The sequence below is a fragment of the Suillus subalutaceus genome (assembly GCF_016647625.1).
Source record: "Suillus subalutaceus strain FC151 chromosome Unknown DFJ58scaffold_113, whole genome shotgun sequence".
NCBI classification, from domain to species: Eukaryota; Fungi; Basidiomycota; class Agaricomycetes; order Boletales; family Suillaceae; genus Suillus; species Suillus subalutaceus.
The window spans coordinates 56114-81487 of NW_024540362.1; the positions used below are offsets into that span (position 1 = coordinate 56114).

Below are 25374 nucleotides of genomic sequence, written 5' to 3' on the forward strand. Positions count from 1 at the left end.
GCTGATGCTCGAACTGACGAGCGAGCTGCTAGCGGGAACGGAGGTGTACAGGTTATACGACCGTATCCTCTCCACATGTGCCGATCCCAAGCGGGCATACCTGCACTTGTCCATTGTCGCTGCACTTGCAGATCCTCTACCGCTATCACAAATCTCGAAACTTCTTGGCCCTGGTCAGGGCTGTGATGCCGAGGCAACGCTAGTGCAGCTCCGGTCTGTCATGGATATTCCTACCGACGCCAGCCTCCCCGTGAATGTATATCACTCGTCCATTCGTGACTATGTCTCCGACCCCTCAAACTGCAGCCTCCCTGAAGTGCATGATATGCCATCACCCCATTCACTACTCGCTGATTCCTCTCTTCGCTTGATGATGAAAGAGATTCCTGAAAGCACAGAACTACTGGACGCGCTCTTAGAACTGAAGAAGCAGAACCAAGCCATGCAACCTGGGGACCCCCAAAAATTAACAGAGTCATTAGCGTTCCTCGTTCAGCCACCGGAGCCAATGTCGGTCCTTAGCGGTATACTATGGCTTCGGGGAGATCGCACTTCAGATTTACAATTTTGGCTGGGGAGTGAGGATGGGTGTGCTTGGCTGGGGAGTGAGGATGGGAGTGCCTGGCTGGGGACCAAGAGGGGGAGTGCCTGGCTTGGGACCGAGGGCGGGAGTGCCTGGCTGGGCATCAAGGGTGGGAGTGCCTGGCTGGAGACCAACGACGGGAGTGCCTGGTTGCATACGAAGGGAGGAAAAGAATGGTGCGAGACCCAGAGAGGACTACTCTGGCTGAGGACAGAGGCAGGATTACACTGGAAGGGATGCTGGATGCCAGAATTGCGGAGCGTGTCAAACTCGGCATGCTACTCATGCTACTCATGCCGCCAGGCGATCGAGGAAGTGCTAAATAGCGAGCTGTGCACCCATGAGAGACAAAGCTGGGTTAAGATCGAGAGTGAACGAGGTTGGCTGCAAACTCGTCTAGGACGATACTTACTGCAGAGTCGTCTACGACGATACTGGCTGCAGACTCGTCTAGGACGAGACTGGCTGCAGACTGATAGGGGACGAGACTGGCTGCAGACAGAGGGACAAGACTGGCTGCAGACTGAGGGTGGACGACACTGGTGGCAGACCCAGGGGGGACGAGACTGGCTGCAGACTCAGCGAGCACAATACTTGCAGCAGACCCAGGAAGGACGAAACTTGCTGCAGACCCAGGAAGGACGAAAGTGGCCGCGGACTCAGCGAGCACGACACTGGCTGCAGACCCAGCTAGGACAAGAATGGCTACAGACCCAGCGAGGACGAGACTGGCTGCAGACCCAGGGAGGACGAGACTGGCTGCAGACCCAGGGAGGACGGGACTGGCTGCAGACCCAGGAAGCACACAACTGGCTGCAAACCCGGGGAGGACGAGACTGTTTGCAGACCCAGGGAGCACACAACTGGCTGCAGACCCAGGGAGGACGAGATTGGCTGCAGATCCAGGGAGGACGAGACTGGCTGCAGACCCAGGGAGCACACGACTGGCTGCAGACCCAGGGAGGACGAGACTGGCTGCAGACCCCAGGAGGACGAGACTGGCTGCAGACGTCTCATGGCCAAGCGTGGCAATTCACTCCCGCGGCGTCTTTCTGGGTGACTATGGAAGAATTCTCGAGCACGTTGGAAGCAATCGGCGAGTATACCATCGTTCCAGAATTGTCTTTACCGCTAGCCTTCCAAGTTATTCAGCAGTTCAAAACCTTGCCGGATTTCTTAATGCTGCCGGCGTTGATGGCGTTAAACCACCAGCATTATTCCGTCTCTGCATTATCAACATCTCGTCTGCCAAACAGGGAGATCATCCATGCTATGAATGCCTTCATGACTTTCACACGCAAAGCACATCAAAAAAGTCAATCATCTTCCGATGCTCTCAAGTACGCCTGTCAAAACTGGACTATTCATCTCTCATGTGTTCCAAATCTACGGGATGACACGCTCAAACGTAAATTCCACGCTTTCTGGAATCGTCACCTCCTTTCCTGGCTCGAACGGCAGTGGTGTTTGAAGGGTCTGCGGTCTTGTCTTGATATCTTATCCGAAGGGCAGAAACTTACAAAGGTATGCATTTTTCCAATATTTCTCGATTCACCCACTTAAATGTCCGACCGCATGCTGCAGGTATTGCTTTGTTCTAGGTTCGGTTTTTTCTTTTCCATTTTATGAAGCCCCTTGTAATTGTCTCTCATCCTCAGTGTAACCCGTCAACATGCAGCCTAATGAAGGGCGGCAACGAAAGCTTTGGTACCTGTGTTCATCTACCAAGAGTTATCCCCAGCTTCTTGAGTAGTGATACGTTCTAAATGCCTGTTCACTTGTACCACGATAGCATAATTATACTTAGTCTGACGACTGTCACGTAGAGAAGCGTCTTCGCATTTACTTTTGTTACATTCTGTATCATTCTACAGTAGTCTTATAGTTTCCACACCAGCCTTCGCATATTTCCAGTTCTCCTCAACACGCGGCACCAACAGGTACCAGTGCTTACAACTTGCTCATCTTGTAATGTATGGTATTTCATAGCCTAGTAAAACACCATGTCGCCAGTACTGTATGAAGCAGTATAGCTATGGACAAGTGAATCCAAGGCAGCGCCTGATGCAATCTGAAACTCCTGAGCGACTGATATCACGAAACGTTCCAGTGAGTATTCATAACTCATCACTATGCGGAGGTTGATAAACGTAACTTGCTGCTAGATGTTGCGAGGAACTTAACGCTGATGTGACTCCCACTACGGGAAGAGGGGCGAGGAGAAGCGCAAGGAACTTGAAGTCAGATTCGACTATCACGCCAGCCGGAACACGGCCTACGAGAAGCGCGAGGAACTTGACGCCGATGACTTCAATTATTAGTAGCAACTTTGCTCCGAGGGGAGGCGCGAGGAACTAGGATGAACTTGACCCTAGGCCTGATGCATGATGACTTCAATTACCGCGCTTACTGAACTTGACGCTACTGGTTCTATGCAGGTGAGTTATATATAGCTGAGCCGCTAGTGACGGGCATTTACATACAAAGGCACTGAATCTGATTCGGAAGTAGCGAAATGAGATCCACATCTGTCTTTAGCTACCTCGAGCCCGCCTATGGTGGTGATTTATCTCAGTCTTCGTCCCTCGCTGAGGTAGGTAGTTTTATGCATCTGGTAGACGAAGTTCTGGGGCAACCGTCATGATCGTTCATTGGCTGCCGATTCCAGAGTCCAATGGTCTTGGACGATCGTGCATTTAAAAGGGCAAGGGAGGAATAAAAAGAGGGGGAGACGGTGAACAGTGCGACAAAATAAGAGGCATTTAGGAATATTAATGAACGCGACAAGGACGGGATTAAAGTTGCTTGTATCTGAAACAAAGGATAAGCAAAATCCAAATGCCGAAGAGGTAGCGGGTGTTGCCATTTTAGCTGGCCCTATAAGCTTATTTGCAATTGGGTGGTGGGGTTATAGGCAGACGTCCAGTTTTACTCCCGACTTCTCACTACACATGAGATCGACAACTTAACCACAGAGTACGCTCCTTGTCAACTTCAAACGCTACTGGCCGTCCATTTTCCTATCTAGCAACATGTCAGGATTGCTCTATGTAGCAAAAAAAGCATATCTTACTGTGAGAACATCAGTAAAAAGCCTAGATCGTCGTAGCCCCGGTGACAGCTATATAGAGCTATATAGCCACCATAGCGCCATGTAGCCTCAAGCTCTGCTACATACTACTACAGTAGTCACAAAGCCAAACAGTGTGCTACAGGTGGCTACAGTAGCTACTACGGCCGCTACAGGTAGCTACAGGAGCTACCATGTCCGCTACGGGTGGCTACAGGTGGCTTCATAGCGCAGTAGCGTTCTGCAATTTAATTAGTGGCCGCTGATGCGCAAAACATCTCGCCGTCGATGAACTCGTTAAAATAAAAATCATTTGCGGCCTCGTATGCATTACCACTTCTCAACCTTGGCTCAACTGACAGACCCATCTTCGGTATAAGATGACAAGGCCTAATGATTTCGTCGACATGAATAACCGCAGCATTGCAGCGACAATGGCGGGTCGAGCGCGACACTTGTCGCATTCCAGAAGAAGGGTCTGGTGCCCTGAAAGGTGTGAACCACTCGATGTATGCGAGGGCTCTGGTGTATGTGCCGAACTGACGAGGGAGGGAGAATATAGCACGCACTTGAGCCACTCTCAGACCTGCAACAGTTACTATCAAACATCGCCCTTCAGATAACTCCCAACAACTTACCATCCAGAGTCCACAAACACGCAGGATGAGGTCTGTCAGATATCAACCCCATATCAAACCGAGCCGGACAACCAGGCTTACGGCCTGATGACAATATCTCAGGTGTTGCTCTAACGCGCCTCCGCGTTGGTATGTCACTAACTCAGAGGTCAGGTGGTGTCACAATGACCACTTGTCGGTAAATGTCAAAACGGTCCTGCACCCCTGGTACGACAGTACAGCCAGGGAGATTCTTGCGTATGAAAGACTGGAGAGCTGTGAGAAAATCAGTAGCCCCATGTGATGTTACAATGTCTTGAACCGCTCGATGTGGATGCGCTGGAGCCTTTGCAAGGACATGCGTCGATTGCGATCGTTCGGCATAAGTGGTATGGGGAGTAGCTGCATCTGATACATCACACCCTGTGACTGAGTCCGAGTCTGAGTCCAGGTCTGAGTCGTACGTGTTTGAAACATGCTTGGTCCGGCCTGCAGCTGAGAGAGGCACATGTTCCAGCCAATCCAGATATGTACCTGCAAGAAGACGGCTTCCTGGCGTTGAAGCCACAAGACCATTTGTTCCTCATAATCACGTTTATTGCTGGCACGGTAAGTGTCCTTTGCAAAGTCTATATGCAAGCGCTCAGGAAGTTCTGTGTTGAAACCATCAGCTGCACCAAACAATGTGATTGACTGGACGTAATGAGAGAGTTGGTGCAGTTTGGGGATGTTGAAATGTTCACGAATAGACAGTTCCTTGAGGACCTCCTTGTTAGCGTGAAATACTGATAGTGCTGTTTGTAGGGCTTCGAGCGAATCCGCTGTGTGAATTCGCAGTTGCGCATAATATGCGAAAGTCCAGAATCGAACGAGCAACTACCAAGACCTGACTACCCGGCATACGATATCAGCCACATATACCATGTTCGAGACTCGAAATACACACACCTAGGCACTGCTCCGGTGAGTAAGCCTACAAAGACTCGCTGCATTTCTTTATGTTCACTTCCGGTCCATTGCTTCACAGTCGATATTCCTTTCTTGAAGTGCCGGAGCCCTGGGTAATTTGGCATTGCCTTGAAACGTGCGTCCATCTCTTCCTCCCCGATTATTTGCTGACACCACCTCACAAGGTGGTCCTTGAACACACCTTTATGAACTTGGTGCAAAAGATCCGGAGTGAACGCTAGGAAGATGTCGGCATGAGGAATTTTGGCCCAGAAAGCTTGTAAACGCTATGTAGTCCCATTTCCTCGAATTCAGGCGGATGCTGACCGATCTTACGCCTTTGCAAGACATCCATCGTGGTCTCAGTATCACGCATAACTGAGTCCAGCACATCCCCTCGCTCCTCTGCTGCCACAAGACACTTCGGACATCGATTTTCCTTGCAACAGGCCACCAAACACTGTTCAGGGAAATCGGCCACGTATGCGGCCAGAATCGGGTACACACGACGTATCCATGAGTCAGCACACACCATCTCGACGCCATCATTGCCGGCGGCAATCAGAGGATGGAGCAGGAGAGCCATGCAGTGATGGAAGAGACGGTATCCAGCCAGGGACCGTTCTTCATGAGTGAAGCAGTCCAGCTTGACTGCAGGTATGTATCCGATCAGTACAGTCGCACGTGAAGACGCCTGATGCCTTTTTGCTTTTGTGACGTTGCCGATAGACATATACACGGGCCACGCAGACTTATCGCCTCGGAACTGTGACAACATCGTTTTGTCTGAAGACAAAATAATCGGAGCTATAGTCGCTCCTTCAGGCAATGCTTTCTACATGTGAGGTGAGTCAATTCCTTCAATGCTTCTCTAGATTAATCTTACCTGTTTCTCGCCCCACCAGTCTGCTGTCCCACATCTCGTCCAATAACTCTATGTTGGCCTGCACGGTCAGAATATGCTTTGGCAGGTGAGTAGGCCATATCCGCCTTGAAAGCAGGGTTTCCAATGAGCTCCTTCACACATTCAACAGGATCTCGACTCCACAGCTCAACCTCTTCTTCCAAAAATGCTCTGTCCTCGTCCTCACAATTACCACGGACAGTAACCTTTTTACAGCTCCACCCCCGGACCATGTTGAAGTTCGTCTATTCTTTGCAAGAATGAACGATTGTTGTGAAACGATGGCTTCATGCGGTGTTGTGTCTGTCGACAGCATCAATACGGTGAGTTCCATTCTTGTTCAAGGCTCTCGACGTACTATGGGTAGTTTTAGAAATTCGTCGGTCCATGTTTGTCCCAGATTTTTGACAATCCACTGCGCTAAACCCCACTCTTCCCTGGTGAGTCTTCTACTCAGTACATATCTGGCCAGCATGTCCAAGGACTTACGCATCCTCAAAGGGAGACCACAGATCTTTGCCACCTTGCTGTTGTTCCCTTCTACGTCTTTCAAATCTGGTCTCCCCTTCGCCAAATCCCCAGCCTGCATTTGGCTGGGGTTCAATATAGCGGCCAATGTTGAGTGATGTACCATCCTCGTCATCAACTTCTTCGACTGAAACGCGACAAATTTTGGTGAGTGTAGGGTTGGTGTCCATTTCAGGACCTGAGCGCGCATGAACATGGCAGTGGGACTATGTCTTCATGGCCAAAGTCTACATCAGGTGTGTGCAAATCCTCCGCCTCTATATCTTCAATCATTGATGTCCACTCCCTTCAGCATTCAGGCCGTCCTACAATGTGTCTTTTGAGACCCTCATGCGTAGATGTGACCTTGCCGCAAAACATACAATTAGGCATGGCAGGTTAGTTGTTGCCAACAGTGACTGGTTTCACATCCTAATATGCTGGTTTCCAGGCACTAGAACCACCAACACGGACGCAGTTCATAATGGGGCGCCACCTTTCATTTCACTTGGTTGGTTACTCGCCTCCTGTGGAATGCGTGTATCCAGGAATGCGTGAGTCCAGAGGCGAATGATGATATTGTATTTGGTTGGGATTACCCTGAGGCAAGCTGGAATGCTATCAGGTTCGTCCATTTTTGCTGCTGAAGGTCTTCGTCGCTAACCTTCGCATCCTCACCCACAGTTCATAATGGTGCGCCACCTTTCATTTCACTTGGTTGGTCACTCTCGCCTCCTGTGGAATGCGTGTATCCAGGAATGCGTGAGTCCACCATTTTTGCTGCTGAAGGTCTTCGTCACTAACCTTCTGGTTACTCACCTCCTGTGAAATGCGTGAGGCGAATGATGATATTGTATTTGGTTGGGATTACCCATCCATTTTTGCTGCTGAAGGTCTTTGTCGCTAACTTCGCGTCCTCACCCTTGGAGAACAACACAACCTTCATCTTTTGTTTCTGATCTTTTGTTTCTAGGGTGGATATGTTGCTGGTTCGGCAGCCTATCCTCCCTCTTACCAGCGGTGCACCACATTTCATTTCACTGGTATCTGGTTACTATCATATTTGGCCTGGTCCTTTTCTTCCTCTCATCTCATATCTTTCTCCCTTGGAAAATGCTGAATTCATGCATCGCATCGCATGGCTTTGCTTTTACTCCTCTTCTCGATTCTTTCATGCATTGCATGGCTTTACTTTTGATTTTGCCCATTAGGTTTCTATTTTATTTTGCCCATTTCTGTTCAACCCCATATACCCATGGCCTGGAGTCCATTTTTCATTTAAAAAGGCGAGTTCACACATCACGTAGCTTTCTTTCTATTGATTTCGCCCATGGCCTGGAGCCTGCAGTCCATCTTTCATTTTAAAAAGGCGAGTTCATGCTTCACCTAGCTTTTCTTTGGCTCATCTTCTCTACTCTGCAGAGTTCAAACATCGCATGGCTTTGCTTTTACTCCTCCTCTCGATTCTGTTGCTTACTCCTCTTCTCGATTCTTTTACTTACTCCTCTTCTCGATTCTTTCACTGCACACCTTGCCTTTTCGTTTTATCTATTTCATGCCCTGACTGATGACTCACTTCAATTTAATACCCATATGCGCCATCATTCATACCCAACTGATACTACTAACAGACTAAACAAGTGTGGTTATACCATGAGACGCGAGCAGGATTTCCAAAAGTTGGACTTTGCGTGCTTCTTCACACTTCTTCTTCTCCGCATTCCAGTGACCAATTATTAACTCCCTTACATATGCTTGGTGAGTTAGTGGACCTTGCATGTGTTCTGATATTTGCGCTTTGCAAGCCTCGTCACAACGTCTGAGCTCAGCATCCCAACGTTCCAACACCAGGGTTCGCAGGTAAGTCTGCAAGGTGGGGATGGGTCCTGGGGTCTGATGATGTGGGTTCAAGGGATAATGAAGATCAGGAGGATATGGTCCCTGCTTGGCGCGTTTGAGGCCTTCCTTAGCCTGTCCTGGTGCAACGACGACGTGGAATGGGCGACTTGGAGGTGGAACGGGCCTGCTGGATGGTCAGTGTCCATCAAGGCAGCTCTCAGAGGAACGTACCATTGCCTGAGTTCAAGTCCATTTTCCTCCATTTCGCTAAACTGCGGGAAGGGGTATCTATGAGACTGGTTAGTGTGTGGTGAGTCTCAGACTACTCGGTCACTGACTGTTTGTTCATTTGGGGATTGTAGGGTTAATGGTAATGTAATTCAGTCGCACTTTATAGTGTTGCACTGCAAATGAAAACACTAACTTGAATCAACAGAACAGTTATTTGTTGATCAGACCTTTGTTGATCAGACTCCACGGCACCGTATTTAAAGGCATGTCATCTATTTTTCTGCGCTGCAGACTACCCTGAACCTGATAGATGGCAGTGAAAATGTCCTCTAAAAGGTCGTCCTCTAAAAAGTCGCCCTCAAATGCCATATCGAAGGCCCAGGACGACTTATGTGCCTAGATGGTATCAACCGCTGGTCACACCGCGAGTGGTCGTCACCACCGGCCCACTGAAAAAGAGACTTATCGACATATGTAATCCTCAGGTGTTGCTTGTCATGTTTTTTTACTGACTTCTACCTAACAGTTTCGAAATCTCGGCAAGGTGATGAGCGCCATAAAGCTATGCAAGCAAAGATTGGAAAACGTAATTTAAAGGCACTGCGCACTACATACAGGACAAATCCAGAGGTATTTGATAACGGGCCCACTGAGCTGCTAAGTGATGTTGACAGCGATGAAGATAACATGGTCAGCATCATATTCTTCCTGGTGCTCCATTGCTCACTACGACGTATCAGTTCACCGATTGGTGTGTACCTGCCAAGCCATACGGGCCACAGGTACTCGCTTTCAGTTCAAGCAAAACACTTCCTCCGGTATTTGCTCGAAAGACAAAAGGTAAGCAAGTTTGGCTGGTTGTGTCTTGTACTAACTGTACTAACTATGTTTCATCAGATTCTCCCATATTGGCTCAAAAGACGAAAGGTAAGCCATCTGCGCTGGTCGTGGCTTATACTGACAGACTTTCATCAGATTCTGTCCCTGTGCTGGCTGCTGGTGATGCCAGCAGTGAAGACAGTAGCGACAGTGGTGACAGGACCTATGACCGTAATGACGAATGACCTGACGGGAAATTATTTCTCAGTGATGACGACTCCATTGATGATGAAGAGGTCGAAGACTCTTCACAACACATTGACAGGGTCAAGGACCAGCTGGAGATCTCCGATGAAGACATCAAGGCGAAGATGAAAGGTTTCAATGGAAGACGTCACTGATTAAAGGTGGGAGATTTTGATCATGTCACCAAGGATGTGCTCACCACCGCCACATCTGTTTACCGCTGTCTTGTCGTCACTCGGGCACCTTTTCCTGAAATGTTCTTGGTCAAAACCAAGCTAGCGAAACGTGCTTGGCATGAGGCATCTGATATCACTGGACTTACCATTCAACTCACGCCTTCATTGGTGAAAATGGTAAGCACTCTGTTAGGTTCTCATGCTGACCTTGTTTGATGTTTTGTGACAGCGTAGATGACGAGGCGCACATCCCATGTGCGCGGGGAGCTCAAAACGAAGATGTGTGGTCTCACAGCATCATTTTTTGGCTTCCGGTCCAGCCGTTCAATGGCGGCTATTAAGGCAAACCGTGACTTGGCCGAGTCATTGAAGGAAGGGAATTCATTTGTTTTTAAGGTATGTCATCTTGACCATCGTTAGGCAATGTCTGACTGTGCGAGTGAAAGGATTGGGAGTTAAAATCCGGCATATACAAAACGGAATTGATCCAGAAAGCAATTAATGATATGTGGTTTGCAAATCGCTGTGACGAAGGTATACTCTATGCTAAATACTTCGATCCTTTACCTGTGAAATTGATGGCGCTGGTACTCACGGTGGTGAGTACTTTGGAGATGTCTGATGGTTGGCGGCAGCTAACATCTGACAGATGGAATGTTGTGTCGACGAGTGGACCACTGGAGTCAGGGAAGACGTTAAATTCTCCTCGGTGTCTTATGGTCCGGTCTACCTTGCACATCTCGACTCCTTGCAGCGGTTCGAGGAGCGCACTGCTCCCTACAAATTACTGGATAGAATTCTTGATAATCTGCTTGACGTGGCTCGGTGCATATCCTACTTGCATTGATCATTAGCCTGACCTAACATTGACAATAAGGTTACATGCTGGTGGTATAAACCCATTCAAGACAGCAGAATCTGTCGACGCCTTCGCCAATGATATATTTGATGAGGCGATCCGAGAGTATGAAGTCGAAATGCAAGCGGCGCAGGATGGGCGTCCTGAAGGGGTAGAGGCTGGTGATGCTGCTGGTGATGCTTGATGCTTCAGGAGGCCACTGGTTATTACGAGTGTCAGAGGTACGGTTGTATTTTTGCCACCCTGAATACATTCAATTTCCCTGCTACTACTACGTTGGATCCTGTGGTACTATGATAAGCTACTGTAGATATATGTAGCGCGCATAGTGGCCTGTAGCTCTGTAGCCGTTTGCTACAAGATGCTACTGTAGTACTATGTAGCATGCGTAGTGGCCTGTAGCTCTGTGACCGTTTGCTACAAGATGCTACTGTAGTTACCTGTAGTACTATGTAGCACGTGTAGTGGCCTGTAGCTCTGTAGCCGATTGCTACAGGAGGCTACTGTAGTCCTATAGACCTAACCGTGTGGCTATATAGCAAGGTATAGTAGGGACTTGACACATTGGGCTACAGGTACTACACTGACTATATAGCTCCTTGTAGTCAAGGGTATTTTTCCTGATGAAGGCGCACGACGCCGAAGAGGACCCAATCGACGCAGACAACCCAGCCGGCGCAGACAACCCAGTCGGCGCAAACAACCCAGTCGGCGCAAACAACCCAGTCGGCGCAAACAGCCCAGTCGGCACAGACAACCCAGTCGGTGGAAACACAGACGATGCGAGTACACACGAAGAAAGTGTCAGCAGTCGCGTTCTTCAAAGACGGTCGACGGATCGTCACTGCTTCAGAGGACAAAACCCTGCGAATCTCCGACATGGAGAAAAGAGCATGGGTAGGAGGACCATTCGAGGGACACAGTGACTGGGTGATTTCAGTCGCTGTATCTCCAGACGATAGACAAATTGCGAGTGGTGGAGGAGATGGAGCCGTGATCATCTGGGACGTCGATAGCAAGCAGATGGTATTCAAACCGCTGATGAAACATAAAGGAAGGGTTGAGTCGGTGTGTTTCTCCCCCGATGGGAAGAGACTCGCAAGCGGGTCATTGGATTCCAAGGTTATTATTTGGGATGTGGAGACTGGCGCTGTCCTCTCAACACTCCGGGCTTGGAGTGCAGTGTTTTGTGCCTTCAGCCCAGATGGACTAAAATTAGCATCCGGATCATTGCATTCAATTAAGGTTTGGCGCGTGGATAACGCCGAGCCTCTGTTCAGCCCTCGGGGTCACGAAGGTTCCATTCGATGCATTGTGTGGTTGCCTGGCGGCCAGCAACTTGTCTCTGCATCAGACGACAAAACAATCAGGTTTTGGGACTCGCCGAATGAGACCCAGATCGGTCAACCTTGCACTGGTCACACTGACGAAATCTACTCCCTTGCCATCTCTTCTGATGGCTCCTTCATTGCCACTGCCTCGCATGATAAGACTGTGCGCCTGTGGAGCACGAAATTACACAGGCAGATAGGACAGCCATTCGAACACACCACACGTGTTTGCTGCGTCGCCATCTCTCCCAACGGAGAACTACTCGCGAGTGGTGACATTGACGGGAATCTTCAGCTCTGGTCCATCAAGAACACACTTTCTACAACACTCGGGACAGATTCCTCATACTTTGCGCACCGCAGTAAGGTGAAGTTGGGCCAAAACCTCTATGTGGAGGCCCTTTCGGACGCGGACAAGGTGCGGACGATACCCTTCGTTGTTTTAACATTTGTGATGATGTGCGCAGGTCGTTGAGCTCAACCCTTCGTCTTATCTTGGGTATGAACTGAAGCATGCAGCTCTTCATGGAGCACAGCGCTATGATGATGCATTCGAGGCCTTTACAATTATGCTCACCCTGTTGGACGATGCATCCGACCCACGGACACGACGTAAGCCCCAAACAACTCAAGCACCGACTTGAAGATGACATATATTTTGCAGAGCTACACCAGCAATACGTCAGTCGATCTGAAGTAGAATATGCTATTCAACAAGCCATTCATGCCCAACTGAAAAACGCTCCACTTCGCCTAATCGACACTATCACTGGGAACATATGTGATCGAAATGCACAGATCAATGGCTTCACGAAGAGCACAGAGTATAAAGAGCTTTTCCCTTCATTGGTGATGCATGCGCCCGTTCAAACGGAGCTCATCGAAGAAGTGGTCGCGAAGTACTTCAGTTGGGTCATGTTATCCCATAGTGGGGTGAGGAGTATAAGAGAATCGCTTCGGATAACAATATCATCGCACAAGCCAGGTGCATGGCTTCTGTTGATGGCATGATGGACGTCAGGATGCTGGAGATATTGTAACTACGAAGAACGGGATGTTTTCATTTCACGCCTTGACAACACCCGCGTGAGATCCCTAGAAATTTGCATTGCATTGGTCTCGATATCGCATCATATATTGTCTCGTAAACAAACAAGCTAATCCTCAAATATACGTCCTAGAGAAGCTTAGGAGAAAGCTCTGGTGCAAACGCTTTCTAGAACTGCGCTGTTTCAAGTTGCACATCTAGATGCTCATTCTCCTTCTCAATTTGTTGAGGAGCAAGAACTAAGGAAAGAGGGAAACGGTCCTATCGATCTTGGGTGCAGTATATGGTGCAACGGATGAAGAAAACCATATCAAACGCATGGGTCGACGCAGGCGAGCGCCGAGAACCCGTGTAATCCGCTTCCAAAATGCCCGTACTGATGAACTTGCTCACCTTGACACACAGCTCCTCGTATGGGTCTTCGAGACGACTCCTAGTTGTCGATACTCGGAGCATCTCAACATAGGACACCCCTGCTGCAGTTAGAAGAGTGTTATATACCTTGATCGCAGTGGGGTGACCTGACATAGTCTGCATGCGCTCGTATATCACCACCAGTACTTCCCCACCCTTCATTCATAGGTGCGTCTGATGTGCTCTTCTTCATGTCAGACAAAACGGCCTTCAGCTTTGCCCCGCCACCCCAAGGGCTTCATCTCGTGCTGCCTGCTCTAGATCAGACTCAGAAGAAGATGAGGAAGATAAATCATTATCGTAATCGGGGCACTTTCTGTTCCGTTAGGTCTCGAAGGGACAGATCTGTAAAGAAAAAACATGAACGAGGCCCATCCAACAAGAAAGCTGACCTGTCAGTAGTGGTGACAACTTCAGTGGTTGCCTCACCTGTTTCGTTCTCGGCGTTATCGGTGACTAGTAGTGTACGATATGTTCTGCGAGTTTTCCTTGCATGTATGAGCTGTCAACTTTCTCGCTGCCAAAGTATGTGCGGGTCCTCTGAGTGTGCATTTAACATTATGTGCTGACTAAGCTTCTCGCTCATTGACTACCGTAAGTTCCCAAGTTCATCTCAAAACCTTTGCAAACACCACCGCTTCAAAGCGACGTACTACCTGCATTGTTGAAGCATATTCGATGTAGGGCATTATGATGAATTTATCGGTGGTTTAATGTTGAACCTACAGGCCACCCAAAGGTACAACTAGGAAGAAGGCCGCGAATGACGGTTCCACCACTCATACGCCTGTTCGTGCCATTTTGTCACTCAATATGGTCGCTCAATACAGAGTATTAGACTCTCGCCGAGCAACTGTCATACCTGCATAGCCCTCGTCCGTTCAAGAATCCTAATTACACCAAAAATGCGAATCGTCGAACCAAGAACTTGAAAACCGTTCTAGGTCAGGAACGGGAGAAAGAACGCGTTGAAAGGGAGAGGCGGAGACAAGAGAGAGATAGTCAGGCGATGGATGTTTGTGAAGTGAAGAAAGAGCTTGTTGAGGCGGATGAGGAGATCTCAACTTGTGAGTTGAACATGGGTTTTCCATGCAGTCGGAACTGATTCTTTTAGACCTATCGATAGAAGCACCACCATCTGTTCTGCCACAAAGACACTACTGCGATATTACAGGGCTGGAGGTCAGTGTTCACCCGTTTTCTGCGAGGAAGGATATTTTGTCGATGTTAAATCACTAGGCACCATATACCGATCCTCGGACTGGACTGAGGTATCATGACAAGAGCGTTTATGAACTTATTAAGAACCTTGTAAGGAGTTGCTATCTCCCGTTTAAATTTAATTCAAATCGTCTCGCAGAGCCCAAGCGCGGCGAAGGACTATTTGGCTGCAAGGGGCGTAAATCCCGTCGTCCGATAGATAGCCTATTGATATCCCTTAAAATGGATTCATCATCATTCCCACTGCGGCACCGACTGCTATGCAATAGTGGCTCTAGTAAATCCCATGCCCGGGTGTACATGGCTATCTTGGATGCACAATTGTTCGCTTGAGCTCGCATTGCACCTGTTTGGGATATAGAGATTAAATGTGCGACTTTTCTTCAAATAAATGACTTGTTTCCTTGGTAAGTGATTCTCTGTGAATTCTAATCATGCACGTCGGTGAGAGATTGTTTATCATCGTTTAGTAAAGAAAGGCGCCTCGCCATAAATGACAACCAACAGATTGAATACATGATATTCGCAAAGGCGGACTGATATAGGGCTGGATGGCCGAGTGGTCTAAGGCGCTAGAATCAGGATCTAGTCCGAAAGGGCGCGTGTTCGAATCACGCTCCAGTCAATAAGTTTTGTCCTACCTTTTTTTGGGCTCAACTTGGCATCAGATCGGCTCCTAATTCCAACAAGAGCCGAGCTCAGCGTGTGAGCTCATGGGAGGCAGAAATATGCTTACTCCTTGTCGCGCGCCTTTCCCGTACTGAGGATGTTGTAAGTAGAGAGTAGTAACACTGATTATGAGACAGCATGCGGCCATGCTAGTAGGTGTTTAAAGGCAGATATAACATTATTTGACTACTCGCCATATTTTATGTGATTGCAGGTATTACGACCATTATAAGGTAGATATAAAGGTTGGTAACGCATCTTAGTTTTCAGTGATGAAGATCCGATATCCAACACCCAACGCTCATTAGGGCTTCTACGAGGGTGTTCGTGTAACGCAACCTTTGTGTCAAGGTTCTTTTCGTCACACCGGCAAACACACCTCACCATCTAAAAGCCTCCAGCAATTTCCCTACGCCAAACAGTCAAAACCACGGCCAACCTACGACACATCGGCGAGCGCTAATGTATGTGCGCTATCGTCTGGCAAACGATTATGCCAATGGCACGTTCGCACCCTTTGCGCTTCTCTAGGCAAGTCTTTTCTTTCTATATTTAGTGTGGATACACTACTAACAATGTAAATATATTATGATATATACGAGACTGCATCCTGATCACCTGGCGCGATAAGTCGTCGGCCTGCACGCCCTTGGTATTGTTTCCTGCTTCATCGTATGTACTGGAACAGTATGTCGATAGGTGCCCTCTATCCGAAGGGCTCTCTTTCATATCATTACTTATCAGGAATATTTGTAGGTCCAAAGTTGGTGGCTTTCAAAAATTTTACCTGACCACTGGGAAGCTCGATCGAGGGCTTAAATACCAGTAATTCGACTTACTAGCCGATGTACGTTTTTTTGTTGATTCAATTTTTCTGTCCTATGGAGAGCTACACTCTATGGAGGACAATACTATCTAGTCTAGGGGACCCCCGGTGTCCCCGACGCATCTCTGGGTCCGCGAATACCCTGGTGTAAGGCGTGCCCCCACCAGTCCGCCGTTCCCGCCGGCTGTTTTAGACGCGCGACCCTGTGAGGATGAGATGACTATGGTATACAGAAGCGTTTTGTGTGTCCGATGTACGTTGCTATCATCAAGCACGCCCTTTCATACTTGCACTGCCTTTCCTCTAGTACCAGTCCGCCAGGACTCAATCTACTTGTCCAAAATTTCAATCGGCACTCCACTCCAGCCCGCCACGAGTGCGGGAATTCGAACTTCTGTACATCCGGACATTTGCTTGCATACCGAAGGAGCGGGCCCGGGCTACCATGACGGACGTTTTTTTATGTCTTTGTTAATTTATGGTCAGTTGGGGTCATGCCCCGTGGTACACAATGTATACCTTTTTAAATCCGATTTGTGTCCATCTGGAGAGAGATATTAACTACGACCGCTGTCAAAAGTTCTTCCGATGGTCGTAGAACTACCTTGTTCAGTAGAAGTCCTGACTGCCTTCGACTTTTCAAGATATCAAATTAGATGGGATTTTATTGTGCGACAGCCTATAAGCACTATGGAACTCGGCTTATAGAAAAGTTATACGTGTTTGTAGTTACATTCGTGATGTGCTGTCATTCCCCCTGTGGATCCTCTATGGGTCGAGAACACAATCAAGGGGGGGAAGGAAGGTCAACATTACCCTCTTGGCGGATCAACTTTGACTGAGGGATGTAAACACGATGATCATCTACCCAATCCAAGATCTTTTCGAGGTCCCTACATTGATGAGGAACGTTGAAGTTTGGGTATGGGTCGTCAAGTCCCTCAACCCAATCATAAGTAACCATTGTTACATCAGAACGGCACATAATGACCTGTCTGACAAATTCGAGACAGTGATCTGATGTACAGCATTAGCAGGCAGGATGTAGGCTGGGAGGTAACAGTATGCTAACCCAGATGGATGCGCCATCCGTCAGGGGATAGGATGAAGTCAGGATCGTCTGCCAAGTAATGGTCACCCCAGCTGGATTGGCGAACCATGTTCTATAAGGGGTGAGTAAAGATCGAGTGGCCTCTTGTTACGACTGACTATGCAATGGAGCTGGTGAATGACCTCTACACTCGCCAAATAATTTCCGCTGTACTCTTCCGGATACCTAGCCATGAATGGGGCAGGTTCTTCCCCTGTTTTGAGTAGTTGTTCGAGCGTCATAGACATAAACCGCCCTGAAAAGTTTGTTAATCAGTAATTACCTCGATAGGCACAAAGATATGCAACCATCGGCAGTTACTCTATTCCAAGCTACATCGAGATCTGGAGACGGATTGCCGCGATATACCGAACGATGATCCCAACTTCCGTTGAATCTTACAATGCCTTTGGATTCAATAGCCTTATTTCCTGGAGCTGTGATGGGTCAGGAAGGCATTTCTGTCATCCCGTCTGTCCACGTACAGTACAAGAGTATGTCATCCTTCGAAGGTGCCCGTACCCATAGCGTGAAGAAGAGTAACGTTACGGATATCAACACACCATGTATGAGCCATAGCGACACGTGAAGGAAGCGAGCCTTCGAATGAGGTCTGGTTTCTGTACCCCTATAGAGAAGCTTCCCGTCCTCGTCGTCCGCTCCATTGACAGGATAATACTGAGCAGAATATTTCTTGCCCATAACGTACGGAGGGAGAAGAGGTATCAGTTGGATATGAATCGGACAGGCAGGACGAAACTTTGAAGCACTTGCAACATACGGCCTGTGGACCTCGGAGACCTAAAAGTGACAACAATTCAAGTTGGATCTGAACTAAGATCCTGCTTGAAATTTCCGCTATCCTGTGTTATCAGATCTTAATGAGCTGGCATAACATACTTGCAACCGACACATTGTGACAAGAAGTCAATTTCGGTACCGGATTCTAGGCACCAGTGTTGACTGATAATCAGTTTTCGGGTGGCCCATATACGTTGAAATTCATCGTGCTCGAGGAACATGATTCATCTTTGGTGGAGACGCCAGCTCATTGCTATTTCACTCGCCTGGGTGGCCTTGAGTGGAGTCACGTGGTCCGGAGCAAGCTCGGGTGGGGCTTCAGATCTTCAGAATCAGATGTCCATCTTCGTTCCAGTAGTTATACATACTCCGATTTGGTGCTTGTAATCTTTGCACTTCATGTGAAAACACTGACGGTCGAATGGGTGAGGATTGCAGTCCGAGACTGTAGTCCCAAGAGGTGGTTAAAAGATGAAGCCTAACTACTACTAGTATAAGTACAGGAGGATGTGTCGATAGCAATCAGAATGAGGCACGATAAGCAACCACGTCGCTAGAGCAGTTGCCGTCAAACGGCACGAATCCCCCGCATGGCATCATGGCCAGTTCGGACCGGAAAATTGACAGTCCTACATAAGGTGAGATTCTTGCAGCCCTTTCGGATCCCGTTCGGCACTCCGGCCGCACGGAGGCTGATTCTGGTGCTTGTACTCGTAACTCGTTGCACGGACAATGTATATTCTCATTGTGCCACTGACAGTGACACCTGCTCCTAATACCCAAGCTACAAGGTACAAGTATTGTTCGTAAGTGATTGTTTGAATTCGGATTCAGTTGCCAAACTCAACCACGCTGGCGCTTTGCAGCTCCAGACACAATCCTAAGAGGCTAAGACCGTTTGTAGAGCGCTGTCGCCAGTGGTCGCAGAAATCCGCAGATCATCAGTCGTCTTCGAGCACATCAGGAGGCCAGCAAGTTCGATGTGTCGTGAGTCATAGCTACTTAAAAGCCTTCAATTGCCTCTTGAAAACTGTCGTTCTGAGTCACAATGGGGACTCGTTGCCCAGTTGTCAGTTGCTGGTGTCATCAACTCCGCTAGCTTGAACCAGTGTCGAGGTTGAATGAAGCTGGAAAGGATGTATTAGCGCCACCAAATCCCCTTCCCACAGAAGATGATCGAAACGACATTGAAACAACATATTTCAATGCGTTTGGTGAGTAGCGACCTTGAGAAGTGTGTCATCTTTCTTCATTACACGTTTCAAGTTGTTGCATTGTCGGTACCAGCTCTCAAAACAGGCTGCAACGCGTTTACAACATGATATCTTGATATTCATCCTCCACATCAACAACACAGTGAAACATTTGCACGTAGTATCTCGCCGGCTTTCGTACGAATCAGCTCTGAGCAGTAGACGTAGCTGCTAACCGCAGGAGCCAGCATGGCTCAGGATTCTCCACACTCTCCTACTGATGTTGTCGATGTTGATGAGGGGACAATCTTTGGTGACGTAGACAGGTCCGGTGCAAAACCTCACCTCAAACCTCGCATTCAGAATTTCATAGCCTGTGGCTTTGGTTAAGCATTGGTTCGCTTATAGTCACCCGTGTTCTCCTTCACGCTATGGATAAGCACGCCTTCTGTATACTGTGAGTAGTCAGATGGCGCTAGATGGTCAAAATGTTGACCAATTGCAGCTCCAGCAAGTGTTGCTGGCGAGCCTGTTATTATAAGGTTCAATGGAACCGCCGATTTTCCTTCTATCTATCGTATTAATGGTGGACCTCCCGAAGCTCCCGACTATCATGGCCCTCCTCCCCCCAGAACTCGACGCTGCTTTGGCAAGGATTTCTGATGATGGTATGGCATTCAATTTTATTCCATTGTACTGTCGGTCGTTATTCACTTCCATGAAATCACAGTGCCACCAATCCGTGTCATGATTGATGACCTACGTAAAGCTGGAGAAGTGGATCTACCAGAGAAGGTCAAGTATCCACAAAGCAACGGTGGAGGTTTCATGGCATCACTGAAAGTCAATCCCTAACTGCGTCGTCTGGTACACGTAGAGCCCGGTCACGTTTGAGTAGAACTTCCTTCGCAAATACTCTTGGCGCGATCATTACAGGTTGGATCCCTGATTCCAGCGGGACCTCTCGGTAGTTCGAATGCATCTCGGTAAATTTCCCTCCTTACGTCCTGCTCATGGTATATTATGACTGCGTCGAACTGATCAGGCAGTTCTATCATGTGTGATGCCGATATCGCGATGATTGGGTAAAGAACCACCCGAAACCCTAACTTCAAATTTCAAACCCCATCATGCACGCAGGAAATTTGAAAACGTCATGAACTGGGCTGTCCAGCATGCTGATCGATCCGAAGTCACTGGGGGATACGATCGACCTTCTTTTCCCTCATCAGTACATGATGTATCTTGCGGCATGAGATCGCACCATGATAAGTTACTGTGATAAGTTACTCAATGATCGTGCATACAAACGGTGACCTTTGGTCGACTACATTTGTACACTATATTTGCGCCATCTTTCTCCTTGATTGCTCCTGAAGATAAGCACAGCATATCTCGATAGCTTTTGATGCGGGACAATGCAATATATAGCTGATCATGAGCAAAAGGATCAATTCCGAGATCCAAAACTGTGCAAGAGAGCGTGAGACCTTGGCAGCCATTGAAAGTATAGTCGCGTAAGCTAGCCTCAAAGGAAACTGTTTGCGATTCACCGTCCATTGCAGATAATAGCTGCTGCTTCTCGAATGAGATCGGCGTGTAGTGAAAATGGTTGTATTTTGGAGTGAAGATTAACGGCGTCACATCAGTGACAGGTATTCCGAACATGTGGTGAGGCTCCTGTGCGTCCACGGTCATACGCGATTGCACACTGCTGCCGACGATCAACACGTTGTCTCCGTGTGCTCGCAATGCGGAGGATAATGCTTCCACCAAAAGTCTTTCCTCGTCCTGGTCGACCCTCCACAAAGAAAGACTGCTCTCGTGACTCTGAATTGCATGGTAAATCTGTTCGAAAACACGCCGTTGTTGAACGTTCAACGTTCAGCATTGAACCGATTATACATGTTCTACACTCTGCGTGAAATGCAGCCTTATTCCTCCGCAAATATAGTTCTTCATTATATACTTCCAACTGTAATCTCTGAGATGTTTGCCACAGTGCGATAGATGGTTGTCGATGATTTACAACGCGTAGTCGTTCGTATCCACTGACATTATTTCCCACTCTGAGGATGTGATGAAAAGCAAAAAAGAGAAGGCGGCAAAGAATCACTGGGGAATATTTGCCTTTATCAAAGTTACGTAAGAAATGCCGCGGCCCTGAGTTCATTGCACAATTTGTAGACATTTGTGTGAATTAGCTCCCTATGTTGACCCGCGCGGCGTCCTCTCACACCTGACACACGATATCCCGATGCATATTATCAATGTGCTCCCCGATTTGAGTGGCAATCTGTCGCGGACTCTTATTTGGCTGTGTTTCGGGTGTCAGTGATAAGAGGTGCAATATATAAATGAACTGTAAATGAATCAGGTAAGGTCTAGCTTCATTCTGAACACATTTGCTCCCATGTCGACCAGTGAAGTTCTCCCCCAAGGCGCAGGCTATGGCGTCGGTGAGTTGGTTTCTGATTCACATATTTCAAACACTGACCTCCAATATCATTGTCAGTCATCGGTAAGACACATTGCAATCTATCCTCTGTCATTTGCTGAAGATATCCAGGGATCGGATTGTTCTTCAGTGCTTTCATGGTGTGTTTAACTGCTATGCAGGCACGCTACACAGGTGTCTCCCCCAAAGATTCTGAGGAGTTTTCGTCTGCTTCGCGCTCAGTGAAGCCTGGGCTTATTGCCTCTGGCATTGTCTCTGCTTGGACGTGGGCAGCAACACTAGTATGTCCATATTCAACATCCATATCCGCATGTGGCTTAGCGGGGTCCGGGTGATGTCGCTTAGCTCCAATCTAGTGCGATCGCTTATAGATATGGCATTGCGGGGCCATGGTGGTATGCCGCAGGTGCGACAGTACAGGTCCTCTTGTTTGCGCAGCTTGCTGCGAAGCTAAAGCTCAATGCTCCCTATGCACACACCTGGCTTGAGATTGTTGCAACACGGTGGGGAACTACAGCGCATCTTATTTTCATGGTTTTCGGTATTGCGACAAACTTGATCGTGTCCTCAATGCTTGTTTTGGGTGGTTCGGCCACTGTGACGAGTTTGACTGGGATGAGCACGATTGCTGCGTGTTTCCTCATCCCGCTGGGTGTTGCCATTTATGTTGTCGTTGGTGGAATGCGTTCCACACTGCTTTGCGATTAGTATGTGGATGTCGTACATGCCATGCTCCCTGACTCATGCTTTCATTTTCAGTACACATACAACCGTCCTCTTTGCTATCATCTTGACGTTTGTATTCACCGTATATGCAACCTCGGATTACATTGGTTCCATCAGTCGCATGCACTATCTATTGAGTGAGGTATCCCAGATCTCACCCGTAGTCGGTAATGCTGGCGGCTCGTACCTCACCCTCCGCTCCGAAAACGGCCTGATCTTCGGTGTTATCAACCTCATTGGCAATTTTGCAACTGTCTTCCAGGACCAGGCATATTGGCAACGTGCTATTGCCAGTCGACCTTCTACGACTGTCAAGGCGTACCTTATTGGTGGCTTGGCATGGTGAGTTGCTTGGCGTATCTTTGCCGGCATGTGCCGTTGTTTCTGATTCTAGCATACTAGGTTTGCTATTCCATTTGTATTCTCAACCACGCTTGGGCTTGCTGCGGTCGCTTTTTTCTGCGGTGCCTGCTGCCAACTCTTCGTCACAAGATCCACTATCAAGCAGCTTTATTCCCTTGCTTGCGCCACTCTCGCAAAATGACATCTCAGAGGGTCTTCCAGCTTCGCTAGCCGCTGCGACGTTGCTCGGGAAATCGGGCGCAGCTGCGCTTCTTATCGTCCTCTTCTTGGCTGTGACCAGTGCCACGAGTGCGGAGCTGATCGCAGTCTCTTCTATTTTGACTTACGATGTCTATGTGGTATGTTCTTGTCCGGCATTCAGCGTCAAAATCGTTCACTGTTGATTAGAGATATATTAATCCGAAGGCTACAGAGCAACAAATTCTGCGTATGAGCCATGCAGGGGTAAACATTTTTCCTGCAGGCATATCTAATCTACTTATCATCTGTCGTGATTAGGTTGTCATCTTTGCCCTTGTGATGGGCATCGCCGGTGTTATTTTCTACTATATTGGAGTATCCATGGGTTGGCTTTACGTCAGTGCCTATATCCGTACTACGTATTGTGCCTGACATGGTTTGCAGACATTCATGGGGGTTATCCTCGGCTCTGCTGTCTGCCCAATTGCCCTTTGCATTACCTGGAAAAAAGCTAGTAAAGTGGGCTGCATCAGTGGTTCGCTCATTGGTTTTTCCGCAGGTATCATTGCCTGGCTGGTCACCACCTCTACGCTTAATCAAAAAGTTATCAATGTCACTGTATGTCTCTTTTTTTCCTATTGTTTCGCTTTTGACCTTACTATGTTCAGACGAGCGGAGGTTAGATGACCGCCAACTTCAATACTTATGTGAAGCTGAATTTACCCAATGATTAATAGGCAACTACGAAATGCTCGCAGGAAACCTTGCGTCGATCGGTGTTGGTGCTATTATCTCAACTGCCGCTTCACTTATTGTGCGCAAATTGTTTCATCCCTCGATATAATGAGCTGATCAATCCTGCAGTGGCCAGATGACTACGATTTTACTTTGACTCGCGCAATTAATAACCGTGGTGCCGCCGTTTCCTAGTAGAAATATCAACGACGAACTAGAGGAACCAGAGTATGAGAAGAAAGTCCAAGATGTGTCAGTGTTATCCGTGACAAATGAAGCGCAAATCGATCCCGAGCTGGACCCAGTTAGCCTAAATAAGGCATTCAAGTTCGCTGCCAGGGCATCAATAGTACTTGTGCGTGCTTCAATGTTTCCTTGTAACTGCTCAGATACTGAAGCCACTTGCTCCACAGACCTTGGTACTGATGATACTTATCCCTCTCCCCCTCTTTTTTGCCCAGACGGTCTATAGCGTTACCGGCCTTTCTGTATGGGTGATAGTCGGTATCATTTGGGCATTCCTGTCGGCGTTCACAGTCGTGATATACCCCTTGTGGGAGAGCAGAGCTGCGCTTCTGCTCATTTCGAGAGGGGTGATCATGGTAAGTGCGGCATTTTTATCTTAGAGCTCATCTGATGGTGTGCAGGATATTTTCTCTCCTGGGAGTGGTAAATTTGTTGCGCCATCTTCAATGAGGAAGCCTGGCGAATAAAGTTCCGTGACAGAAGAGATTTTGGAAACTTTACCGACGACGATAATTGTAGGCAGGACTCTTCCGTTATTGGTGGCCTGCATCTCCTAGTATGAAAACATTTGTAGATAACAAATGCATCAGTATACACGACACAATAAAGTTCTAAACTGGTTTCTTCGTCTGCAGTGGTAGTAACTACGAGAGTATCGATGAAATGGATACCATCTTCATGCGGTGCGTTTCTGCGCGACCGCGCGAAAATGAAGATGGCGATCACTTCGCCGTCTTCTGGATCAAGGGACACCCGCACAAACCTATCCATCTTTTTCGCGGCTCCGAGGAGTAGCATTTGAGTGATCGCATGTGACGCTCAGAAGATACGCATTGGAAAAGGTGGAGTACAATTGCAAAAGGAGGAGTAGACACGGAAATAAGCGAATAACGGACACATAGGAGACGGCGAATTGCTTCCGCGGGATCAAACGTTCCGTCCTTACATATGTCAGATATCCGAAAACAGGGTTGATATCGACGAACAGCACAGCACAGAGGAAAGGAGGAACTGCATGTGTCTAGCTTATGTAGTATGCATAGACCGCTGGGAGAAAAGTTAGAGGGGCACGGGCCCGGGGGTGGTCCGAGCGATCCTTTTGCGTAACTAGTGACTAGGCGCGCTACCGTGACGCATGCACTGCATTAGCCCAGAAAGTCGTCGGGTATAATTCCTCTCAAAAGCCTTCATAGGATGAGAAGACTTCTCCCCACAGGTGACTGGGCTGGAGTCTGATATTCGATCCCTGTCTTAAGGGCCTTACCTTTTTAACT

General features: G+C 48.1%; 7 protein-coding genes and 1 non-coding gene across 8 annotated transcripts; 5 read left to right on the plus strand and 3 right to left on the minus strand.

Moving 5' to 3' along the window:
* Window positions 1-3901: 3901 nt before the first annotated feature.
* On the minus strand, window positions 3902-6820 carry DFJ58DRAFT_717888 (uncharacterized protein; the record flags this gene model as incomplete). Its single annotated transcript, XM_041384416.1, has 9 exons — window positions 3902-4251; window positions 4292-4432; window positions 4484-4818; window positions 4839-5146; window positions 5227-5495; window positions 5546-6053; window positions 6137-6367; window positions 6481-6571; window positions 6612-6820. 9 exons carry the CDS (start codon window positions 6818-6820, stop codon window positions 3902-3904), a joined length of 2442 nt encoding a protein of 813 aa, XP_041240073.1.
* A 1441-nt stretch (window positions 6821-8261) lies between these two features.
* DFJ58DRAFT_844525 (uncharacterized protein) lies at window positions 8262-8817 on the minus strand (the record flags this gene model as incomplete). Its single annotated transcript, XM_041393089.1, has 3 exons — window positions 8262-8652; window positions 8700-8756; window positions 8807-8817. The coding sequence occupies 3 exons, from the start codon at window positions 8815-8817 to the stop codon at window positions 8262-8264; spliced, it is 459 nt and encodes a 152-aa protein (XP_041240074.1).
* A 1442-nt stretch (window positions 8818-10259) lies between these two features.
* Window positions 10260-11061, plus strand: DFJ58DRAFT_805499 (uncharacterized protein). Its single transcript, XM_041391108.1, has 4 exons — window positions 10260-10336; window positions 10387-10539; window positions 10590-10765; window positions 10818-11061. Exons 1-4 carry the CDS (start codon window positions 10268-10270, stop codon window positions 10981-10983), a joined length of 564 nt encoding a protein of 187 aa, XP_041240075.1. The 5' UTR covers window positions 10260-10267; the 3' UTR covers window positions 10984-11061.
* Window positions 11062-14193: 3132 nt separating this feature from the next.
* On the plus strand, window positions 14194-15220 carry DFJ58DRAFT_805506 (YL1 nuclear protein C-terminal domain-containing protein). Its single transcript, XM_041391109.1, has 6 exons — window positions 14194-14272; window positions 14321-14381; window positions 14431-14659; window positions 14707-14774; window positions 14832-14903; window positions 14953-15220. Coding segments are annotated over exons 1-6 (492 nt in total). The 5' UTR covers window positions 14194-14270; the 3' UTR covers window positions 15013-15220.
* A 138-nt stretch (window positions 15221-15358) lies between these two features.
* Window positions 15359-15438, plus strand: DFJ58DRAFT_t126. Its single transcript has one exon. It is a non-coding gene; the product is annotated as a tRNA-Leu (tRNA).
* A 1515-nt stretch (window positions 15439-16953) lies between these two features.
* Window positions 16954-18261, minus strand: DFJ58DRAFT_50583 (uncharacterized protein). The gene is made up of 5 exons (XM_041380730.1): window positions 17962-18261; window positions 17707-17829; window positions 17518-17654; window positions 17381-17471; window positions 16954-17325 (listed from the first exon to the last, which is right to left on the minus strand). Exons 1-5 carry the CDS (start codon window positions 18098-18100, stop codon window positions 17096-17098), a joined length of 720 nt encoding a protein of 239 aa, XP_041240077.1. The 5' UTR covers window positions 18101-18261; the 3' UTR covers window positions 16954-17095.
* Window positions 18262-20005: 1744 nt separating this feature from the next.
* DFJ58DRAFT_731864 (uncharacterized protein) lies at window positions 20006-20247 on the plus strand (the record flags this gene model as incomplete). Its single annotated transcript, XM_041386097.1, has 2 exons — window positions 20006-20060; window positions 20123-20247. The coding sequence occupies 2 exons, from the start codon at window positions 20006-20008 to the stop codon at window positions 20245-20247; spliced, it is 180 nt and encodes a 59-aa protein (XP_041240078.1).
* A 1359-nt stretch (window positions 20248-21606) lies between these two features.
* Window positions 21607-24725, plus strand: DFJ58DRAFT_805520 (urea transporter). The gene is made up of 15 exons (XM_041391110.1): window positions 21607-21851; window positions 21908-21913; window positions 21962-22131; window positions 22196-22557; window positions 22610-22918; window positions 22979-23040; window positions 23069-23277; window positions 23327-23383; window positions 23438-23515; window positions 23564-23741; window positions 23857-23933; window positions 23984-24040; window positions 24075-24209; window positions 24268-24456; window positions 24502-24725. The coding sequence occupies exons 1-15, from the start codon at window positions 21761-21763 to the stop codon at window positions 24565-24567; spliced, it is 2046 nt and encodes a 681-aa protein (XP_041240079.1). The 5' UTR covers window positions 21607-21760; the 3' UTR covers window positions 24568-24725.
* The last annotated feature ends 649 nt before the right edge of the window (window positions 24726-25374 follow it).